Source organism: Papio anubis, chromosome 10 (assembly GCF_008728515.1).
Source record: "Papio anubis isolate 15944 chromosome 10, Panubis1.0, whole genome shotgun sequence".
Lineage (NCBI taxonomy): Eukaryota > Metazoa > Chordata > Mammalia > Primates > Cercopithecidae > Papio > Papio anubis.
In genome coordinates, this window is record NC_044985.1 from 30769127 (window position 1) to 30791616 (window position 22490).

Sequence of the window (22490 nt, forward strand, 5' to 3'; positions counted from 1 at the left end):
GCTTATTCTGTAAGTAGAACAAGGTCTAAACACAGATGTAGACTGTAAAAGAGCCTGACGCAAACTGACAGTAATGAGTGTGAAGATAATTTCCTCCAACTCAACCTAAAATGTCTTTCCATCTATATTTATCTATTTCAAATAATTAAGACCTGAATTAATTATTGTCTTAGGTTGAGATGTTGTAACAAAGCACCATAGACTGGGTAGCTAATAAAAAACAGAAATTTATTTTTCACAGTTCTAGAGGCTGAAAGTGCAAGACCAGAGCACCAGCATGGCTCGGTTGTGGTGAGGGCTCCCTTTTGAGCTGCAGGTGGCTGTTTGCTCATTTATCTTCACATGGTGAGAAGAGGATGAGAGAGTTCTCTGTGAACCCCTTTATAAGGGTGCTGAAATCATTCATAAGGGCTCTCCCCTCAGGACCTAATTACCTGCCAAAACCCCACCTCTTAACACCATTATATTAAGGTTTGAGGTTTCAACATATTAATTTAGGGGCTACAGAAACATTCCATCCCCAACAGATGTTAAATTGAAACATTTTTAATTCTCACTCTATGTTCTGTGCTAGGCGACAGAATTTCCTCCCTAAAGACATTTACCTCCTAATCCCCAGAATTTATGCGTCATTATTACTTTACATGGCAAAGAATTACTTCACAGATGTGATTAAGAATGCTGAGGCTCTCTGATCCAGCCCGGGAGGGGACCGAGCTGGAGGAGCTGGGTGTGGGGTGCGTTGGGCTGGTGAGGAGGCCGAGTTTGGGAGCAAATAGGGTCTGATTGAGCTTATATTGCGCTGAAGGGACAGCCCTGGGTCTAGGGGAGAGAATGCCTGAGTGTGGGACCTGCCTTCCCTGGCCCCAGCCCCTCCCAGTTCCCCCAGCGACGGCCACTTCCTGGTCCCCGCAACCATGGTTGAAGAACAACCGCAGGTCGAATTGTTCGTGAAGGCTGGCAGTGATGGGGCCAAGATTGGGAACTGCCCGTTCTCCCAGAGACTGTTCATGGTACTGTGGCTCAAGGGAGTCACCTTCAATGTTACCACCGTTGACACCAAAAGGCGGACAGGGACAGTGCAGAAGCTGTGCCCAGGAGGGCAGCTCCCATTCCTGCTGTATGGCACTGAAGTGCACACAGACACCAACAAGATTGAGGAATTTCTGGAGGCAGTGCTGTGCCCTCCCAGGTACCCCAAGCTAGCAGCTCTGAACCCTGAGTCCAACACTGCTGGGCTGGACATATTTGCCAAATTTTCTGCCTACATCAAGAATTCAAACCCAGCACTCAATGATAATCTGGAGAAGGGACTCCTGAAAGCCCTGAAGGTTTTAGACAATTACTTAACATCCCCCCTCCCAGAAGAAGTGGATGAAACCAGTGCTGAAGATGAAGGTGTCTCTCAGAGGAAGTTTCTGGATGGCAACGAGCTCACCCTGGCTGACTGCAACCTGTTGCCAAAGTTACACATAGTACAGGTGGCGTGTAAGAAGTACCGGGGATTCACCATCCCCGAGGCCTTCCGGGGAGCGCATCGGTATTTGAGCAATGCCTACCCGCGGGAAGAATTCGTTTCCACCTGTCCAGATGATGAGGAGATCGAGCTCGCCTATGAGCAAGTGGCCAAGGCCCTCAAATAAGCCCCTCCTGGGACTCCCTCAACCCCCTCCATTTTCTTCACAAAGGCCCTGGTGGTTTCCACATTGCTACCCAATGGACACACTCCAAAATGGCCAGTGGTCAGGTAATCCTGGATCACTTGTTCCGGGATGGTGTGGTGGAAGAGGGGATGAGGGAAAGAAATGGGGGGACTGAGTGAGATTTTTATTGTAGGGTGGGATGGGTAGGACAACATATTTCAGTAATAAAATACAGAATAAAAATCAAGTGTTTTTACGCCAAAAAAACAAAAAAAAAAGAATGCTGAGATGAGTATCCTGGATTATATTATATAGGCAGGCTCAGTGTAATCATATAGGTCCTTACAGGTGAAAGAGGGATGCAAGAGAGTTAGAGGCAAAGAAGATGTGAGACTGGAAGCAGAAGTTGAGTGATGTGGCCATGAGCCAAGGATGGTCAGAAGCCTTTAGAACAGGGGTGTCCAATTTTTTGGCTTCCCTGGACCATATTAGAAGAATTGTCTTGGGCCACACATCAAATATACTAACACTAATGATAGCTGAAGAGCTTTAAAAAAATCACAAAAAAAAATCTCAACGTTTGAAGAAAGTTTACATATTTGTGTTGGGCCGCATTCAAAGCCATCCTGTGCCACGTGTGCCCTATGGGTTGGACAAGTTTGCTCTGTAAGCTAGAAAAGGCAAGGACAGAATCTCCCTAGACCTTCCAGAGGGAATATAGTTCTGCTGATACTTTTAGTTCTATAAGACTCCTAACTTGGAGAACTTGAAGATAATATGTTTGAAACCATTAAGTTTGTAGTCATTTGTTAAGCAGTAGGAAACTGATGGCCCTTCTTTTCCTAAACAGGCCAGAGAGTCTATATCTGTCCAAAGCCTCTCACAAAGGGGGTCTATAACTCCAAATTTCTTCTTCTTCTTCCTTATTTATTATTTATTTATTTATTTTGAGATGGAGTCTCACTCTTATTGCCCAGGCTGGAGTGCAATGGCATGATCTTGGCTCATTGAAACCTCTGTCTCCCAGGTTCAAGTGATTTTCCTGCCTCAGCCTCCTGAGTATCTGGGATTATAGGTGCACATCACCATGCTCGGCTAATTTTTGTATTTTTAGTGGAGATGAGGATTCATCATGTTGGCCAGGCTGGTGTCGAACTCCTGACCTCAGATGATCTTACTGCTTCAGCCTCCCAAAGTGCTCAGATTATAGGCATGAGCCACGGCACCTGGCCTACAACTCCAAAATTCTATAGTTACTTCAGGTTAATTTTATAAAAGATAACCTTACTGTACTTTAACTGTTTTGCTATAAGTTCCCATAGGAGTAATTTTGCCATGGAAGAACTAGTCCCCTACACATTCACCACTTATTTGTTCGCTTATCATTTCACAGTGGCATTTGTGAATGTAAATTATGTTTGTCTTTTTCACAGCTGTATCCTTAGCACAAATTCAGTGCCTGACATACAGTAGGTATGCCCTGTTCCAGCATTTTTTTAAGTAGTAAAGCTTCTTGCTTCACTCTTAAGAACACAAACAAGAGAGATGGAACATAGATTTCCTTTTAAAGTTCATAATGACCCAAGAAAAGAAGGACTAGGTAACAATCCTGTCAGTGTTCCCAAGGGCCTTCTCTTACGTGAATAATTTTTGCTAACCTAGCTCAGTAGTTATCCCTCTCATGCTATGAAACTGTCTCCTCATTGGTAAAATGAGGGCAAATGAGACAAGAGCACAATTCTAGACTTCCTGAAAATTGGGCTATGAGATAAGGGAAGAGTTTGTGAACGTCTTCCTTTAATTTAAAGAAACAAGAGAACATGGTCAGAATTGTACCTGGATTGTTTTGCAGCAACCATACTTTTTCAACATGAAACTTAACACATTTTCCAGAAAACTGCAAGTACTATACAGTTGACCCTTGAACAACACAGGTTTGAACTGTATGGGTCCACTTATTGCCCCTGACCATTTCATCTTCCTCAGTAGTTTTCAAGGTAGACAGAAATTGTAGCTATTCATCCATAAGTGCCTCCATTTGATTATCTAGATGAGTGTATAACTGCTACAACTTTCCTCTCATATACATTTCCGTAGCCCTTATCAGCTAGTCATAGGACTGAGCCCAAATGGAAATCACATCCCAGGAATAGTCCCATATGGCTTATGTGCCAAGTAGGCTTGAAATCATCAAGCCATACAAACAGGCAATACTGGCTCACACCAACGTTTCCACAGTGTTACTTTTTTCAAACTCTTTGTGGCATCAATGGTGTTTTAAGTGGGTGTATTGATATAAACAAATTGTATACAAAACATACTGAACTCTTAGTAGTATAGATGATATGACTTCTAGAAAATGTTTCAGAACTTCATTTATAGAACCTACATAAAAGCACATTTTCCCCTTCTTTGACACTTAATGCAGAAAAAAAGAAGTTAACTGCTTCCCCACTTCTCCAAAATTGTTATGAAGGACATTGAGATACAATGTGTTTAGTTATTATGAACATATTTAGGTTTAAAAAATTCATGGAGCATCTTGGGATTCTCAGCTTTAATCATGAGACTGGCTTTTGCCAGGACCTTACTGAAGAACCCAACAAAATTGCCCGAGCTGATAAAAAACAACTCCTCTGGCAACAATGCTCTTAATCTTCCAAACCACAAGTTCATCACCAGAAAAATCATAACTTGATTCTATCATAACCAGAAAAATATTTATCCTCAAATTGCTTCAATATTCCAAATTCATCAACAAAGTGTCATGTCAAACTTCTAGTTTTCCTTCCTTTATTAAAGGTTTTCCTGATGTATGAAAAGTCATTTCAATTAAAATGGAAATGAATTAATACCTAGTGTGTGTGTGTGTGTGTGTGTATATATATATATATATATAAAACTCTCTAAAGGCACACTGCTTCTCCATATTAACTTTATTTTAAATTATTTTTTTCATAAATTCATAAATTTTAAATTATAGTTATAGAAAATGAGATATTCAACATGACGGGGAAGTAGCACTCTCCTCTATCTTTACCCCTATCCATTTGAAATTATCAGAAATATTTATATTTATTATAGCTCTCTTTCTCTAGACTTAGCTTTTATTTTGCAGCAAATAAAGGCACACTATCATTTTCCTCATACCTAACGTATATCTAGTCTATTCAGCCATAGTCTTTTATTTCTTCCTTGCAATGACCCCTTTATTGGAACATCTGAAAAGAAAAGTGACTCACCTCCCAGTGAGATACTATACCAAGGTTCAAACCACCATAACACGCTGTCCCCATGGCTTCAGAGAGAAGACTAGGTCACAATGATAATAGAAAGGAAAGAAATCGAGTAGTCAAGTCTGACTTTTCTATCAGTCTCATAGGGCTCTGAGTCAAGGTTTGTGCACCAGCACTAAATTTTCTGAGAAAGCAGCTACCCATTCTGAGATGGGACTGCACATGTTAGATGTGGTCCTTGAATGAGCAGCCACTACCACAGTGACAGTGTGCAGCCAGCATCTGGGACAGCTCAGATTCCTTGCTCCATCTGTACACTGAGGCAGACTCAGGGGAAGGAGACCTAAATGAGAAAGAAAGTATTCAGGGATGACACTCAAAAGGAAGGCCAGGTCTCCCAGGAAACTTGGGATTTAGGCCTTATAAAGACAGGCTCTTATTAACAGGAAGTCATTCTAGTTTCCTTCCTGAAGGAGGAATGTAGATTCAGATACTGACACACTTTAATTTTCTCAAGATTACCGAGTCTGCAGAATCATTTTAATGTGGCTTTTTGCCACATTTATAGCACAGAACAGGTCGGCTGTCCTCTGTTCTCGGATTTCTTTTCCTACTTGGCAATTCCATTTCCTCCTGACTCAAATGTGCTTCCTCTCTTTGGGAAGGCACAGGATGCCACTGACTCAACACCAGAAGAATGTGTGCTTTGGGTTGTTTTGCCAGCCACGGGCATGAGCTGAGTGAAAGGAGGAAGTAAACGAAGAGGTGGGGCACCCATCGCTGGCTCAGCTTCTACTTCCTTCACTTGCAAGCTGCCTAACCTTGGGCAAATCACGCTGGTGTCTTATACCCTGTGTTCGTAGAAAATGAGAGTGGGGGAAGTGACAACATCTTGCCTTTGAAGCAGAGGTGGTTAATACTATGGACTTCTGGAAGTCCCTTCCAAGTTAAAGTCCAATAGTATGGAAGTAGTAATATCTAATATAATTAACATCTAATGTGTTCCAAGGTCCTTGTTGATCATCTTACATAAAATATCTCGATTCCTCACAAGATCCTATATGGTGCGTATCACTAGCCACATTTTTCAGAGAAAAACTCTTAGAATAAAGTTGAATAAATTACAGTGGTTGGGTAAAGCTTTCAGTTCTTGGTGTACATGACTTCTAAATTTGTTTTCTTTCTTTTGTGCGACACTCTTCTCAGGTCTATGATATATACTATATGTGATCAATGTTCCCTGTAATTCTTTCAGGTTGACAGTAGCCAGCCATGTTTCATGAACTACATCCTTTGATGGCTGAGTATGCATGAGAGGAATTTCATGTTGCAATTAAAATTATAACAAGATTAACTAGACACATATTTAATGATATGTATAACAACTATTGTGCTACACATCATTAGGCAAAAGTGGTAAGCCATTCAAATGAATGAATATAATTATTTTTACACTGCTGAAGCATGCATGGCTGTAATCAGACAGGAATTGAGATGAGATTAAAAAACCATTAAAAAATATAAAAGTAATTGTTCTATTTATTAAATTTATTGCTAATCTCCAAGCACTGTGCTAGGTATTTTATATGTGTTATCTCATTTAATCCTCCTAACAATAATATGAGAAATATATATATTTTTTTAACAGATGAGGAAACTGAGGCTCAAGAAAGTTAAGAAAATTTTCAGGTTTGCTCACCTAGTGTAGATTGGGATGAAATGCCAATCTAGGAAATGTCACTTAACATCATTTCTCTTATGCATGGTGCCCCTCAGCCACCTCTAAATGGAAGAACCACTCACTCATTCTTCTCTCTAATTTCACCAGGTTTGTTTTTAATAGGATGCACTGCTTTGCCTCCAACTAAATTAATGTTAGAATGCCACTGTTCACTCTGCCTGTATTACTAGTTGTAATATGTGGGTGTTATGGACTGAATGTGTCCAGAAAATTCATGTATAGAAGCCCTGTCTCCCAGTGTAATAGTATTTGGAAGTAGGGCTCTTGGGAGGCAATTGAGTTTAGATTAGGTCCTGAAAGTGGGACCCTCATGATGGGATTACTGTCATTATAAGGAAATAAAGAACACAAGATCTTCACCCGACCCCTGCAGCTGTCTACAAGCCAGGAAAAAGGCTCTCACCGGGAACCAGATACTCTAGCATCTTGATCTTGGACTTCCAGTCTGCCGAACTGTGAGAAATAAATGTCTGTTGTTTAAACCACCCAGGCTATGGTATTTTGCTATAGTGTCCTGAGCTGACCAAGACAATGGGTCAGCTAATCTAATCTCTTGTTCCAAAAACAGAAGTCCATTAACTTTTTACTAGGAGGGGAAAAAAGGGGGAAGAATGTATTAGTTAGGAAAGGCTAGTTTATGCTTAAGATTTTGTAAAACACGGATACAAAATTTCAGTGTCTTAGAGGTACCAATTATGTTCCATGTCTATCATTGGGAAATTGATGCTGGGAGGGCCATCTCTCCCAATGCTGGACAAATGTTGTTCCCAAAGGTTCTTAAATGAAACAGTGCTGGTTATCTTGGCAGATGCTCTCTCTTCAATGCTATACACCAGAGAAAGTGAGGTTTAGGTCAGCCAGAAGCCCATTTGGGATCAGCACCCCAGTAGTTCAGCAGACATGAAGTTTTCTTATTGATTAAAATAGACATCTGGAAATGAAAAAAAAAAAATCCAAAGAAAAACTTCACTGGCTTTGCAATTTTTCTTTGAAATCTACTCTGACTTTACAGGTCAATTCAGGTATCACTTAACACTGCCCATTCTCTCTCCTGTCTCCACCCTTTCTTCACCACCAATGCCTAGGACTCTGAGACTAAGCAGGCAGGAGTGTTGAGATACCCTGATGAGGTACATTGTGGTGCTTTTGCATGTCCTCATGGACACACACAGCATTTGTTTACAAAGCGTATTATTCCCTTAGTGGTGGGGAATATCTACAGATCTGTGGAAACTGCTTGTATCCTAGGATATGCCCAATCACAATGCCTGTCTTGGTAAGACAGAAAACTAAACGGTCCAAAGTAGGAATAAATATTGACATGATTAATCTGGTGCATATATGTACTGATACGAAAAATAAGTACCAAGGGGTTCTGAATTTATATGTCAATAAGTTTCTGGATAAATAGAATATATATATTGAACTTAATACCAAGAGTAAGTAGCAGTGACTAACTTCCTTTTCTGTCAGTCAGTTAAGCAATATTATTGACAATGTATGTACTGAACATTTCACAGTACAGAGCAGGTATGTCTGAGCTAGGGATCCAAAGGCCCAAGGCATGTACCTCCAATTAGGTGATGTGATATTTCTGGACCTCAATTTCTTAATGTAAACAAAAAGAATGAATGAGATACATCTCAGGTCCTCAGGAACCATAACACAGTATTGTCTCTTTCAGGCTTAAATTACATTGCAAAAGCTTTTGTTAGTTTTGGCAGGTGAAAGCTTCCAGGAAGAGGACGAAGAAGGAGGAAGGAACACTCATGTTCCCACTCTGACAAAGGATGTCAGGTTTGCGTGAGAAAAATAATAAAGATGGTTTTGCCTTGCAAAGATGCAATGGACTAGAATCCATGCAGTACAAAGGTGGCACTGCAGAGTTAAGATGCTTTAGATTTCCCTAGGGAGTTAGGTCAGATGGACGGTTTTGGCCTCAACTTCTTTACTCCTTCCTTTGATGCATTTCTTTTGTCTAGGGAGGATGATTTAAAGAGCAGTTACTGATAGAGACAGTCACTAAAAGCTACTGGGAACAGGCTCTCCCAGCATTAGTAAGGTTTTACAATTCTAGTGCTGAAAAGGAATCTTTTCTATTTGAGCCTAGGTCCATGACACCAGCTGACATCTCTCTCTTTGCCTTTCTCCTCCCTGCTTTATTCTAAGTTCACTCCTTTTCTTGTACCTCTGCCTCCAAATTTTCAGTACAAAGCTCTTTCTGATAATTATGTTTGCACTCCTCTGTGCCACCACTGTGACCCAACAATGAAGTGTGACCATTCTGACTTCCAGATTGCCAGCTCAAAATATCAATTCTGTTGATCTGTTTTTTCTTCTATGCTCAGAAGACCTGGAACCATGGTAGGAAGTGGGACAGGGAGCAGTTGGACAAGCTGTTCAAGAACTGATCATGCTCATGTGTATAGGAAAACAGATGGAGGAAGAGAAATTCCTGAAGAGCACATGACTGGTGGGGCAAGGAACTAGCCTACTGAGACGAGCTGCAGATTTGTAGATGGGAGACATGGTTTCATTGTCTACCATGTAAAAACTCACTTTTCTTAGGCAAGATGCTTGATATCTGAATTTCAATTTCTTCATTATCAAAATGAATACTGAAAATACCCTACTTCTTAGAGTGAATAATTTGAAATTATTATCTATATGTAAAGTATTACTATATTTACTATCATTATCAAATATTTATCCCACTGTCTAACACATTAAATGGACAAAATAGAATATTTTGAAGGGTATAGATCTTGAAAGTTTAATTTTACAAAAACAAAGGCCAGAAACCTTTCCTAAGAAAAATTACACATTGCAAAATGTAGCACATGATTTCAGTGGAGCGCACAAACCTTTGAAATCCAGCTGTGGATCTTCAGAGTGAAACAAAACAAAGTAAAATGCCCTAAGATATGAAAAGCTTATCTTTAAGTAGAAATATTCTGGGTATTTTTCTTGGTTTAAATTATTAACTTTATTGTATGATTTGTTCTACAGATTATCTATTTATTGTTCATTTCTAAATCTTAGGATTCTGAAATCCTCAGCAAAATAAATTACTCAACAGGTAACTAACAGTGTGGCTGAAGGAGGAACAGGGGTTGTTTTGATTATTTCATTTGTTTCTGTGGAACCTGTTTGGAGAGCCATGCTGGCAGAAGCACAGCATTTTTACAGATACCCCTATCAACTAAAAATGCATATGTATAGAAAATGAGAGGTAATCGATATTATATATAATACACATGCATGCATATATACACATAATGTATACATATGAACATATATGCATGTGTATACATATAGATATATGAAATATAGATCTATACATTATATATTACACATTACGAAATACAGATGTATAAAATGAAAGTATTTTAGTAAATGGCTGAATCTAGAATTCCCAAGTAAAGCTGGAATGGGCACTTCCCTCTTTACTCTGTGCAGATACTAAGGAACCATTATCAAAGGGCCAGTAATCCTTTGGCCATTTTTTAATCTTTCATTTTCTAGGGATAACTTGTTTTGTAAGTTTCCCCTATGCTATTGGCATTATGTTACTGGAAAGCTTTTAATTCAATAAATATTCAGCAAGTATATATTGTGCCAAGAATAGATTAATTTTTAGAAAGACTCAAGCACGGGACATAAACATTTGAAAGAATGAGTCGTACTTCGGAATGTGCAATATAACAAGAGCAGTGCCTACTTTCTTTGTGCAAAAAAGGAGGTAATTAACATTACCTGAGAGGGATCAAGAGATAGTTTTTCAGAAGGTGACCTGCAACATAGATGTCTGTCCTCCAGACAGAAGAAAGAAAGATAAGGTTATCTTCAGAAGGGAAGATCCTGTGCTAAGCAACAGGAATTTGGAGGCACTAGGTAAAAGAGAATTTCAAGAAAACTTAAGGTTTTTCACTCTACAAGAAGAGAATTGGACTGCTATCTTATTTCCATCTCCTGTATGTGTAGCCACAGAAGGAGCAGTTGCATTTTCTTTTAGCACCTCACCTTGACTCTAATTCTACTGTAAATGTATCTGCTATAGGTTAGTCTATTTTTGTTTCTATACGGACCTTTACTGATAATAAATATCCAGTGATAATCTATTTATTCAATAAATATTTGTGCTGGTTTCTATCTGTAAAGGTGATCATTTCAAAGACTTATTTAATTAATTATTATTATTATTTTGAGACGGAGTCTCGCTCTGTCACCCAGGCTGGAGTGCAGTGGCACAATTTTGGCTCACTGCAACCTGTGCCTCCTGGGTTCAAGCGATTCGCCTGCCTCAGCCTCCTGAGTAGCTGGGACTACAGGTGCGTACCACCATGCCTGGCTAATGTTTTGTATTTTTAGTAGAGATGGGGTTTCACCATGTTAGCCAAGATGATCTCAATCTCTTGACCTCATGATCTGCCCGCCTCGGCCTCCCAAAGTGCTGGGATTACAGGCGTAAGTCACCGCATCTGGCCTTTAAATGTCTTAAATTTACTACACAGCCCTTCTACACTCTTTGGGGTGGGGGTGGGGGGGCGGTGAATATCTTCAAAGAAATTTCTCTATTCCGCTAATAAATCCATTCCTCTAGCTAAAATTGGCTATCTTCTGTTGCTCGGTTTCTCCAACTCTGCATCAGTGCTCCTGTCGAGAATGTCTCTGCCATCTCATCTACAATAATCTGTCACCTAACAATGGGGATATGTTTTTGAGGCATATTGTTAGGCAACTTCATCATTATATGAACATCGCTTCCACAAACCTAGATGGTGTAGTCTACTACACATCTAGGCTATGTGATACAGCCTACTGTTTCTAAGCTACAAACCTGTACAGCATGTTGCTGTACTGAATACTGCAGGCAATTTTAACACAATGATAAATATTTGTGTATCTGAACACAGAAAAAGTACAGTAGAAACACAGTATTAGAATCCTACAGACCACTGTCATATATGTGGTCTGTTGTTGACCGAAACGTCATTATGAGACACATGACTGTAAAAGCACTAATCTTTTTCTTTATCAAATCTCACGTTTTCTTTCACCAAGGAGATTTTTCTAGAACAACCCAACCCAAAACAATTGTTTTCTTTCCCTTTCAAATCTCCTGCCTTGAATCTTAGTTACTATTCAAATACTTTCTCCTTATCTTTCTTCCTAGATATTAATCATCTTTAGGATTAGAACCTAAAGTGTAAGTGTAATTGTGTCCAGAATTAGTTCCTTCTGGTGGGTTCTTGGTCTCCATGACTTCAAGACTGAAGCCAAGGACCCTCACGGTGAGTGTTACAGCCCTTAAAGATGGTGTGTCCGGAGTTTGTTCCTTCCAGGTATTCAGACGTGTCTGGAGTTCCTTCCTTCCGGTGGGTTCATAGTGGCGCCAACTTCAGGAGTGAAGCTGCAGACTTTCCCAGTGTTACAGCTCTTAAAGGTAATGAGGACCCAAAGAGTGAGCAGCAGCAAGATTTATTGTGAAGAGCGAAAGAACAAAGCTTCCACAGTGTGGAAAGGGACCCAAGCGGGTTGCCACTGTGGACTCAAGTAGCCAGCTTTTATTCCCTTATTGGGCCCCACCCACTTCCTGCTGACTGGTCCATTTTACAGAGTGCTGATTAGTCCTTTTTTACAGAGTGCTGGCTGGTGCACTTACAAACTTTTAGCTACACACAGAGCACTGATTGGTATGTTTTTACAGAGTGCTGATTGTTGTGTTTACAAACCTTTAGCTAGACACAGAGTGCTGATTGGTCTGTTTTTACAGAGTGCTGATTGGTGTGTTTGCAAACCTTTAGCTAGACACAGAGTGCTGACTGGTGTGCTTTTACAGAGTGCTGATTGGTCCTTCTCACAGAGTGCTGACTGGTGCATTTACAATCCTTTAGCTAGACAGAGTGCTGATTGGTACGTTTTTACAGAGTGCTGATTGGTGCATTTACAAACCTTTAGCTAGACACAAAGCGCTGATTGGTGCGTTTTTACAGAGTGCTGATTGGTGCATTTACAATCCTTTAGCTAGACCCAGAGTGCTGATTGGTGCATTCATAGTCCTCTAGCTAGACAGAAAAGTTCTCCAAGTCTCCACTTGACCCAGGAAGTCAAGCTAGCTTCACCTCTCATAATCATGTTACACTTCTCACTATCCATTGTAGTAGTCAACACAGTGCTTTGCACATCTGATTTCATATTTAATTAATGGTTGGTTTGAAATTTAGGTTGTATCTCCACATTCATGAAAACAGAAGTGTTTTTATAGATTGGATAAACACTGAAATGCCCTCAGATTACATGGAAAGAATATGAAAGGTCAGCACTTAGGTACAAAATAGCTTGACCATTCTTAAAACCACTTCTTTTCAATTATAAAAATTTCAAAATGAGATCCAAGGTTTTGAGCATGAAACCATCTGAATCTTATTTCTTCTGCATAATTTTAGCTTTGCAGACCATATTTTCAATTTCTAGACTTTAGCACATTATTAATAACGTCAAGGCTATATCTCTAGAATTACACTGCTCTCCTCTGCCCTTCTTGGCAGTGTTATTTGAGCTATAGGAAAATCAGCAAAGAAGTTCTTACTGTTATGTTTTTCTATCTACTGTGGGAAAAATTGGCACCCAAGGCTATGTCTGCATTATTTACACCACTTTGATAGATTAAATCTTAACTGTACCATAGAACTTTTAAAGACATGTCTGTAAACGTTTAGGGATTACACAGGTGTTCATCTTGACTGCAAACAAAGACTCCTTTTTGTGGTTGGAAAACAAAATTAAAATGTAACAATGTCCTGCAAGCCATGGTTTCTGCTTAAAACAGATCCTTGACTGGACACGTCAGATAGATTTGTTACTCTTGACACATTTTTGGAGTTCAACAAAGTAGCCAACATCAATAGAAACATTTCTGTGATCCTATACTTCTAAAGTTAATCTCTCTGACGGTGACATTTCATAAAGGAACGGTAATGTTGGTATTCTACCAATGTGACAATATCCTAAAGGACTTTTATCCTGAAAGGACTTTTTATCCCCAAGCTCTAAAGTATTCTTAAAGTTATTTCATCCTTTTCCCTGTGCTGTTACCAACTCTATGGTGAAATTTTGATGTGTTACCAAAAGACAAGAGCCTTATTTTTGGAAAGTATTGTTCACAGGGCCCCTGAGGATTTTTTCTTTTTATTTTTATAACTGGAAGATTTGATTTTATTCTCTGAAACTTAGGACTTGCTAGAGTTCCTTTTCAAGAAGGTGATAATTTTATGAGTTTTCCTTGGAAATAATTATAATCACCTTCAGTTCGGTGAAAGATAATATTTTCTCAGCTACTGAAGGTCTACATCAGTGCAAATCATTTATTTACTCAACATTACAGAAACTCTGATATAATAAGTCATTGAAATATTTAACCAATAATAAAGAAGAGTATAATGATAATTATAAGGTAGGAGGATTGTAATCATGGTTTCCTCAAAAAGATAATTGAATTCTAATTTATATGCAGCCCATATGTCATAGTTTCTAATTGCAAACCCAGTTATTTACTGAATTCAACCTTTCCTTCTTCTTTGTCCTTCCTGTTCCTCTCTCATTTATTTTTTTCCCTAGATATTACTCTAGGAAAATTTACAACCTGGAGCAAGGAGAAATAAGATCTCTCTTCTAAATGCTGAATTTGAAAGGTAGGGACAAAATACATACAAAAATTGAAGGAAGGCTTTGATGTTTTTGTCAGTGCATTCTTAGGTCATACTAGACTTAATTCCCATTCCTCCATTTATCAAATTATCATACTTAAGGTTTATAAATCATGTAACCAGAGCTGTCTAACACAATGGATATTATTTTACTATATCATTATTGATCACAAAATCAGCTACTCCATAGGAGAGTAGTCAAGGTTTAATCAGGGATCTCTTAATTCCCATTCTGACTCTAAAATTAGAATTGTATCTGGCCTTCACAGTATACTTTGCATTCTCCCCCAGATCAAGAGATTTTAAAACACCAATCTCAGTTTTTTGTCTTTTTTTTTTTTTTCTAAATCTAGTAAACACACTCTTCAGTATATCAGTGTAGAAGCTAGACTGCTGAAAGCCCTAGCTATACTGACAAATAGAGAAGCCATTAACTACATGTAACTATTTATATTTAATTTTTAAAAATTTAGAAGAAAATAAAAAATTCAGCTTCTCAGTTGCACCAATCATGTATCAAGAGTTCAGTAGCCATAAATGGGTAATAATTACTATAGGTGACAGTTCAGATATAGAAAATTTCCATAATCACAGAAAGTGGAAATTAAAACTAGAAATTAAACAATACGCTTCCAAACTTCTGCCTATGAATAAGTCACATTAATGGTTAAAATATATTTTAAATCAAATGAAAACTAAGAATTACATATGACACATTAAACCTTGTGAATACAGTTAAACAAAGAGAAATGTATAGTCTTAAGTGAAAGCACCAGAAAGAAATATAAATGAATAGAATCTTTAAAAAAATGCAAATTAAATATATACAAAAAGAAAATAATACATTTGAAATTAACAGTACAAAATAAAGTTGCAATAGGGAAAAACCAAAGTTGGCTCTTTGAACATACTAATAAAACTGATAACTAATTAGCATGAATGATAAAGAAGAAAAAGGTGACAATGCAAATTATCAATATCAGAAAAAAAAAAAGTAGAAATCACTAGAGACCCTAGGACAATTTTTTAGAAATATATTATAAAATTTATGCAAAAAATAACAATTTCATTGACCTGTATTATCACATAATACAATTTACCAAAATTTGCAGAAAGTGAAATTATACATTTGAATATTCTTATCTCAAACACATAAATTGAATCAATTATTGGAAACCTATATATAATACCCAGAGCCCAAACAGTTTTAGCATTGAGTTTTTTCAAATTTAAAAAAATTCTCTCATATGACATATACACTTCTGAAAACAGAAAAAGAGAGAACCCTTTCATAACTTTTTATGAAACCAGCATAACTTTGATACCAAACTGACAAGGACATTATAGGGAAAAAAAATTAGAAGGCAATCTCTCTCCTGAACAAAGATACAAAAATCTTTAATAAAATATTAACAAATGAAATCTAGATATATACAAAAAGGATAATTCATTATTTTCAGTAGTTTCAATCTCGTAATTCTAGGTTGACTTAACACTTGAGAATCAAATCATATAATTTAATGCATTAAGATAAAAAAGGTGAAAAAGCTATTGTCATCTCGATAGATAAAGAAAATGCCTCTAATAAAAATTCAAATCTCATTCATGACAAATGTGCTACTTAACATTTTTTGGAGGTCCTAGCAAAAACAAGGCAAGAAAGAAAAGACAAAATTGAAAGGAAATACAAATGGTATTATTGCAGACATCCTGAAACTCTCATGTAATTTTAATGCAAGCCCTTCAGAATATTCTTTGAAATTATCTACCAGTGCTAAATATATGGATACTGTACAGCTCAACAATTCATTTCTAGATATATATACCCAACAGAAATGTGTACATGGATTCTCCAAATGATGTTTATGAGAACGTTTACAGAGCACATTTTTAATAATGAAGCCTGGAAATTTACCAATTGCTCATGAATGCATACATATCACAACAATGAAATCCTATACAGCACAATAATATAATCTATATAGTAATGTGATTAAACAAATGCTATATCACAGCAAAGAAATACTATATAGCAATGAGAATAATCAAATAGCAATGGCATAGTTACATGGATGAGTCTCGCAAAAAATGTAAACTGAAAGAATGCATACAAGGGGAATACATACTGTATGATTGATATATAGATTTAAAAACCTACACAACCAGTCTATGATGTTAAAGGACAGTGTATTGCCATTGGAGATGTAGTGATTGGATAATTTCAAAAGTTAAAACAGTAACTTCACAAAAAGGAAATCTCTTAGACACCACCTTAAAAAGTGATCAAAATTTATATAACTGTAATTGAGACATTATATCATAATGCCTCTTGACTAAGAATGGCACATCGCTTCTGTGGTTTATTAGTAAAAATGCATAAGGAGATATCAAGCAATCTTTAAGAGATATTATACTGTACATTTTGCATGCTGCAAAAATGTCAAACTTAAAAAGGAAAAAAATGAATGAAAAACTACTAGATAAAATTAAAGAAGATATTACTACTAAATGGATTGACACTGGACGGGGGATGGGACAACAGGCTATAAAGAACATCATTGTAATGATTAACAATTTGAACATAGACTATGGATTAGATAATAGATAATTTCCGATTTTGCTAATAGGACTGTCACATGAAAGACTACCCATTTTCCTAATATACACAAATATTTAAGAGAAAGGGAACTCAACATTTCCAATACATTATTAGAAACAATGCTTGGTATGCACACATGTGCACATAGATCTGTAGGTTGTATACAGAGAAAAATGATAAAACAAATGACAAAAAAATGTACAATTTCTAAATTTGGGGAAATAGTATAATAAGAGTCCCTTGGATTCTTCCGTCAACTCTTTTGTAAGTTTAAAATTATATAAAATAAAAAGTAAAAAATAATAATCAGGAGTGTAGGGTTTTATTCATCCTTTATAGATTTCTTGGATGGCGAAACCAGGTTTCAGAGAAGTCTCAAAGATACAGAAAATTGATCATTCGGGGATAAAATTATAATGTTCAAGGAGGCCAACTTGTGTTAACCAAGCTTCTAAGAAACTGATATATCAAGTAGAATGCCAGTTTATTAATTAACAACAACAAAAATTGATATTGCTAAATAAGATGTAAGATTTGTGTGAGCATATCTGTTACATTTTTCTTCTTGGCAGATATACATGGAAAACCACTTAATTATCTGACAACTGCTTTGTGAGCAGGGGTTCAGAGCATGCAGAGTTGTTTGAGTGTATCAGATGCTTAATGTTCAGATACTGAAAGCCTAACACACTATTTATTTCCACATTCTTCTTAGTGGGGAGACATTTATTTTATTTATCTATTTTTTGCCTAGAATTAATTATACATATTATGCTTGATTTTACAAATAAACTCAGTGTCAGGGGGGTCTTGCTTAGATCCAGCCTGTAGAGTGTATGTATATATTTTAGACTCCTGTCCAGTCTGGAAAATTAGGACTTATTTTCAAGATTGCTAATAATACTCTTTTACTGATTATTGGTTGGGTGTGGTAGGTAGCTTGCACCTGTAATCCCAGCACTTTCAGAGGCCTAGGCGGGAGGATCACCTGAGGTCAAGAGTCCAGCCTGGGCAACATAGTGAAACCCTGTCTCTACTAAAAACATAAAAATTAGCCAGGCATGATGGCACATGCCTGTAATCCCAGCTACTGCAGAGGCTGAGACAGGGGAATAGTTTGAACCTAGGAGGTGGAGGTTGCAGTGAGCCGAGATTGCACCACTGAACTCCAGCCTGGGTGATTTAAAAAAAAAAAACAAAACTCTTTAAACCTCAGTTTTTGATTAAACAAGTAGAAGAAACAAGGTCACAAGTTAAAGTTTGAACTTAAATATTTGGCAAGATATTTTCACTGAATATAGAACACTGATTTACTTATTTTCTTTTTACACTTTAAACATTTAGTCTGTCTTCTGATCTCCACTGTCTCTGAAAAGCTGTCAGCCACAATTCAAATTGCCTTTTCTCTGTATATAAAGTATTGTTCTCTTGTTGCTTTCAAGATAATCGGTTTTTTTAAATTTACATTTGGTAATATGTTAAGTAAATTGTTCTTGCAACTTAGAGTAAATATAAAAAGTCAGAAATATTTGTAAAAGTTTTACTAATTATGGCTTCCATATTTACATTGAATATATATTTCAAAAATAATTTAATATACACGAAAATCACAGGATTTTTGTGTGCTATATTTAAATTGTCAATATAACAATATACTTTTTTGTAAGAATGTACAATCTGAATTGTTAGTTGGGTGAATCTTATTTACCCAAAAGAATGATGTTCATCTACTTTCATGTAATCAAATTACAGATTCAGTGTCTGGTTAAAATTATAACAAATTCAAATAAATTAAGTAAGGAGGGGTACTATAAATTCCCAGCATATTGTTATGTTTAACATATATGTGAAACATGTGTGCCACTGCCAGACAGATATTTAGGGTATTGTGCAGGAAACGTAATATCTGCAATTTCTATCTGTAACTTGAACTCCAAGGATGTAACTCTTCCTGTCAAAAAAGGTCTATTTCTGAATTTTGTATTCTATTTCATTGATTTTTACACCAAATAACACTACTCACTCCATTAATGTAATTTTTTGGTAAGTCTTAAAACTAGATAGTATTATTTTCCAATTCTGCTTTTCTTTAGAATTTGGATTCAGTTTATAAATTGTCACCAAAATATAAAAATAATTCAAAAATTTGCTCATAGGTTTCATTGGTATTGCATTGGATCTATAAATCAGTTGGAAAAAACTGCCACCTTTAACAATTCTGAGCCTTCCAATCCATGAGCATGGTATGTCTCTTTATTTTTATTTTTATATTTAGTTTATTTCTGTTAACATTGTATGGTTCTTTTTACTCTACAGGTCTTGTAAATATTTTGTTAATTTATGTATACCTAAGTTTTTTGGGTTTTTCAGTGCTATCATAAAATAATACGATTTGTTAAGTGTTTAAAGTTAAAGCCTTTGTGGCTAAAATATTAAAAAGAGACTGAGTTTTAAAATTAGACCATGTTTCCTGTGACTTTCACTGACTATTTCTAGGCGCGTTTTTATAGAATAGCTAGGATTTTTTGTATATGATTATATAATTATGTTGTCTGAAATAAAGACAATTTACTTCTTCCTTTCCAATCTCTGTATAATATTTCCCTTTCTTTCTGGCCTACTCTTTAGTGCAGGAGTTGGAAAATTTGTTTTTTATTTGTTTTTCACTTTTTTTGAGACGGAGTCTCCCTCTGTCGCCCAGGCTGGAGTGCAGCGGCGAGATCTCGGTTCACTGCAAGCCGCGCCTCCCGGGTTCCCACCATTCTCCTGCCTCAGCCTCCCGAATAGCTGGGACTACAGGCGCCCCTCACCACGCCCAGCTATTTTTTTTTTTTTTTTTTTTTTTTGTATTTTTAGTAGAGATGGGGTTTCACTGTGTTAGCCAGGATGGTCTGGATCTCCTGACCTCATGATCCGCCCGCCTCTGCCCTCCCAAAGTGCTGGGATTACAGGCGTGAGCCACCGCGCCAACTGGTAAATTCGTTGTTAAAGGGCCCAGTAGTAAACATTTTAGGCTAACAAGTTACAAGCTCTGTTGCAGATATTCAGCTCTACCACTGTAACACAAAACCATAAACAACCCTTAAACTGGTATGTCTGGGTTATAGCAAAATTTTATTTACAAAAATTGGTGACTGGCCTGTAAGCTGACTACTGTTCTAGAATTGTTTATTACTTTTTCTTATTTATCTTATTAACAAGTTAAATTACATTAATAAATCTTCAGTGGTTAATCCAATTTTGTGTTTCTGGTACAAATTCCAATTGATCAAGATTTATTATCTTTTTGATATATTGCTGGGCTTGATTTCCTAATATTTAAAGATTTTTACATCTAATTTCAGTTCCTACGGATATCAAACTCTAATGCTGTTTTCTTGTAATGTTTTTGCCTAGTTTTAGTTTAAGGTTGATACTGCCCTCATTAGATGAGCTAGAAAGTATTCACTTATATTCTATTACTGGAAAAATGAATTTATAGAATTGGTATATTTTTTTCTTTACCTTTGATAGAATTCATCGGTGTCGCCATCTATGACTGGAATTCTTTTGTGAAAACTTTTTTTTTTGAGACGGAGTCTCACTCTGTCACCCAGGCTGGAGTGCAGTGGCCAGATCTCAGCTCACTGCAAGCTCCGCCTCCCGGGTTTAAGCCATTCTTCTGCCTCGGCCTCCGAGTAGCTGGGACTACAGGTGCCCGCCACCTCGCCTGGCTAGGTTTTTTTTCTTTTGTATTTTTTAGTAGAGACAGGGTTTCACCGTGTTAGCCAGGATGGTCTCGATCTCCTGACCTCGTGATCTGCCTGTCTCGGCCTCCCAAAGTGCTGGGATTACAGGCTTGAGCTACCGCGCCTGGCCTTGTGAAAACATTTTTAATTGTAAATTCAATTTCATTATTGGATATAAAGCCATTTGTTTATAAATGCTTTTTTTTTCTTCAGTTTTTCCTTTTCCTTTTTGCTATTTTTTACTTTTAAATTTGGTAAATACTTAATTTAACTTTTATTAAAATTTTTGTTAAACAATTTTACATTTTTATTTTTGATTTTTATAATTTTGTGCTAATTTTGCTATTTTTTTTGGGGGGGGGGGCCTTTTGTTCATTTTTTTTCCTTTTTTACTTTTTTTCCCCTTGGGTCAGTTTGCATTTTAGGGAGTTTTCATCTAATATTCACCTTAAGTATTATCCATTTTAACTTTGTATCTTTCACTTTATTACTCACGAATCAGCCTAATATATTCATAACATGTTTTTGAAATTGATTTAGAGTAGGCTTTACTCAAGCGTAGTCTGGCTCCACCTTTCTGGGGTACTACCTAATGCCTCAGTTACCCAATGAGGTCTTTCCGTTCTGCATAATGGAAACTCCCAGCTTTTTGTGAGCTCTGGGAATTGTTCAACTTATAGCTCCTTGATAGTTGATCATAGTTTGTTTCATAAAGTTTCTCTCTGCACATGCATACATTATGATTCAGCGACAGGTTGAAGGCAACTTTTGTGCATATTTCAGAAGCTCTTTCCTTCTAGTTTCTTGCTCCTCGATATTCCATCCTGCAAATTCAAGCTGCCTCATCCCAACCCAATTTCCCAAATTATGATTTCTTTCTCTCCTGAATCCCTCCATCCCCCATGCTATGATTCCGAAAGTGACTCTATGAAGAAAGCTAGGGATATTATAGAGCTCACTTATTTCCTTTCTCTTAGGCTTAACAGTTCTGTCATCTTTTGTCCAATATCTGAAATCAGTTGTTTTGTATTTGGTCTATTTTTTTAATCATCTACAGCAAAAGGGCAGGATCAATACCAGTTACTCCATCATGGTAGAAATAGAAAAACTACAAATGTCAATATGTCTAATAGTGTTAATTCTATATAAATTAGAATCTTTCCAAGTCCAGGGAGATTAAACATCTTTTCTCAATTACTCACCCATGTTTAAGAAGTCACAAATCATATAGTTAAGCCTTCTTAGCATAGTGAAGACTTTTCTTCACTACCACTTACAGCTGATATACTCGGTTTTTCTGGCTGAATGTTTCCTGATAGTATCTCAAATACACTTACTTCCTTTTCCAATCCCCCTTTAAATATACTCATCTTGGACAACTGCCAAGATCTCCTGACTCTTGTTCTTGACTCATATTTCTTTCTTTTTACCCATATCACAGATAATTTCAAAATTACAATTCTTTCAGTATCACTTCTGTCGTGGCACTGGTGTATTCTATCTGATCAACTATCTAGAGTATCTTTTGGGCCTACTGGTTCAAATATTACCTCTCTATACCTTCACAGGAAGTATATATATGGAGCATAAAAGACCAAACAGGAGAGTAGACATTTATGTATTAACTCATTCAATCATCTAACACTTCTAATATATTAAGTTCTTAGTTATGCACTGGTTATTCAAAAGCAACACTGTCTGGCAGGGACCCAAGCAAATAAATACAAAACTTAAGACAGTGCAAAGATAAAAATAAAAGTGTTCAGAGTAAATTTTACCACTGCACACAGGACATTTAGTGAGAGCTTCATAGCATTAACCTGAGTATCAGTGG

General features: G+C 36.9%; 1 protein-coding gene and 2 long non-coding RNA genes across 4 annotated transcripts in view; all 3 read left to right on the plus strand.

Annotated features, from left to right (window-relative positions):
- LOC108581276 overlaps window positions 1-7255 on the plus strand; it is a 42262-nt gene extending 35007 nt beyond the window's left edge. For both annotated transcript variants that reach the window (XR_004176508.1, XR_001893237.3), the window contains exon 4: window positions 6956-7255. This is a non-coding gene — a long non-coding RNA (uncharacterized LOC108581276). The remainder of the gene's footprint in view (window positions 1-6955) is intronic.
- CLIC1 (chloride intracellular channel 1) lies at window positions 682-1890 on the plus strand. The gene has a single exon (XM_031651220.1). The coding sequence runs from the start codon at window positions 918-920 to the stop codon at window positions 1641-1643; it is 726 nt and encodes a 241-aa protein (XP_031507080.1). The 5' UTR covers window positions 682-917; the 3' UTR covers window positions 1644-1890.
- Window positions 7256-11185: 3930 nt separating the features above from the next.
- The window catches only part of LOC103876225, a 48038-nt gene continuing 36733 nt past the window's right edge, over window positions 11186-22490 (plus strand). Inside the window, exons 1-3 of the long non-coding RNA XR_004176509.1 lie at window positions 11186-11914; window positions 14241-14314; window positions 19085-19171. This is a non-coding gene — a long non-coding RNA (uncharacterized LOC103876225). The remainder of the gene's footprint in view (window positions 11915-14240; window positions 14315-19084; window positions 19172-22490) is intronic.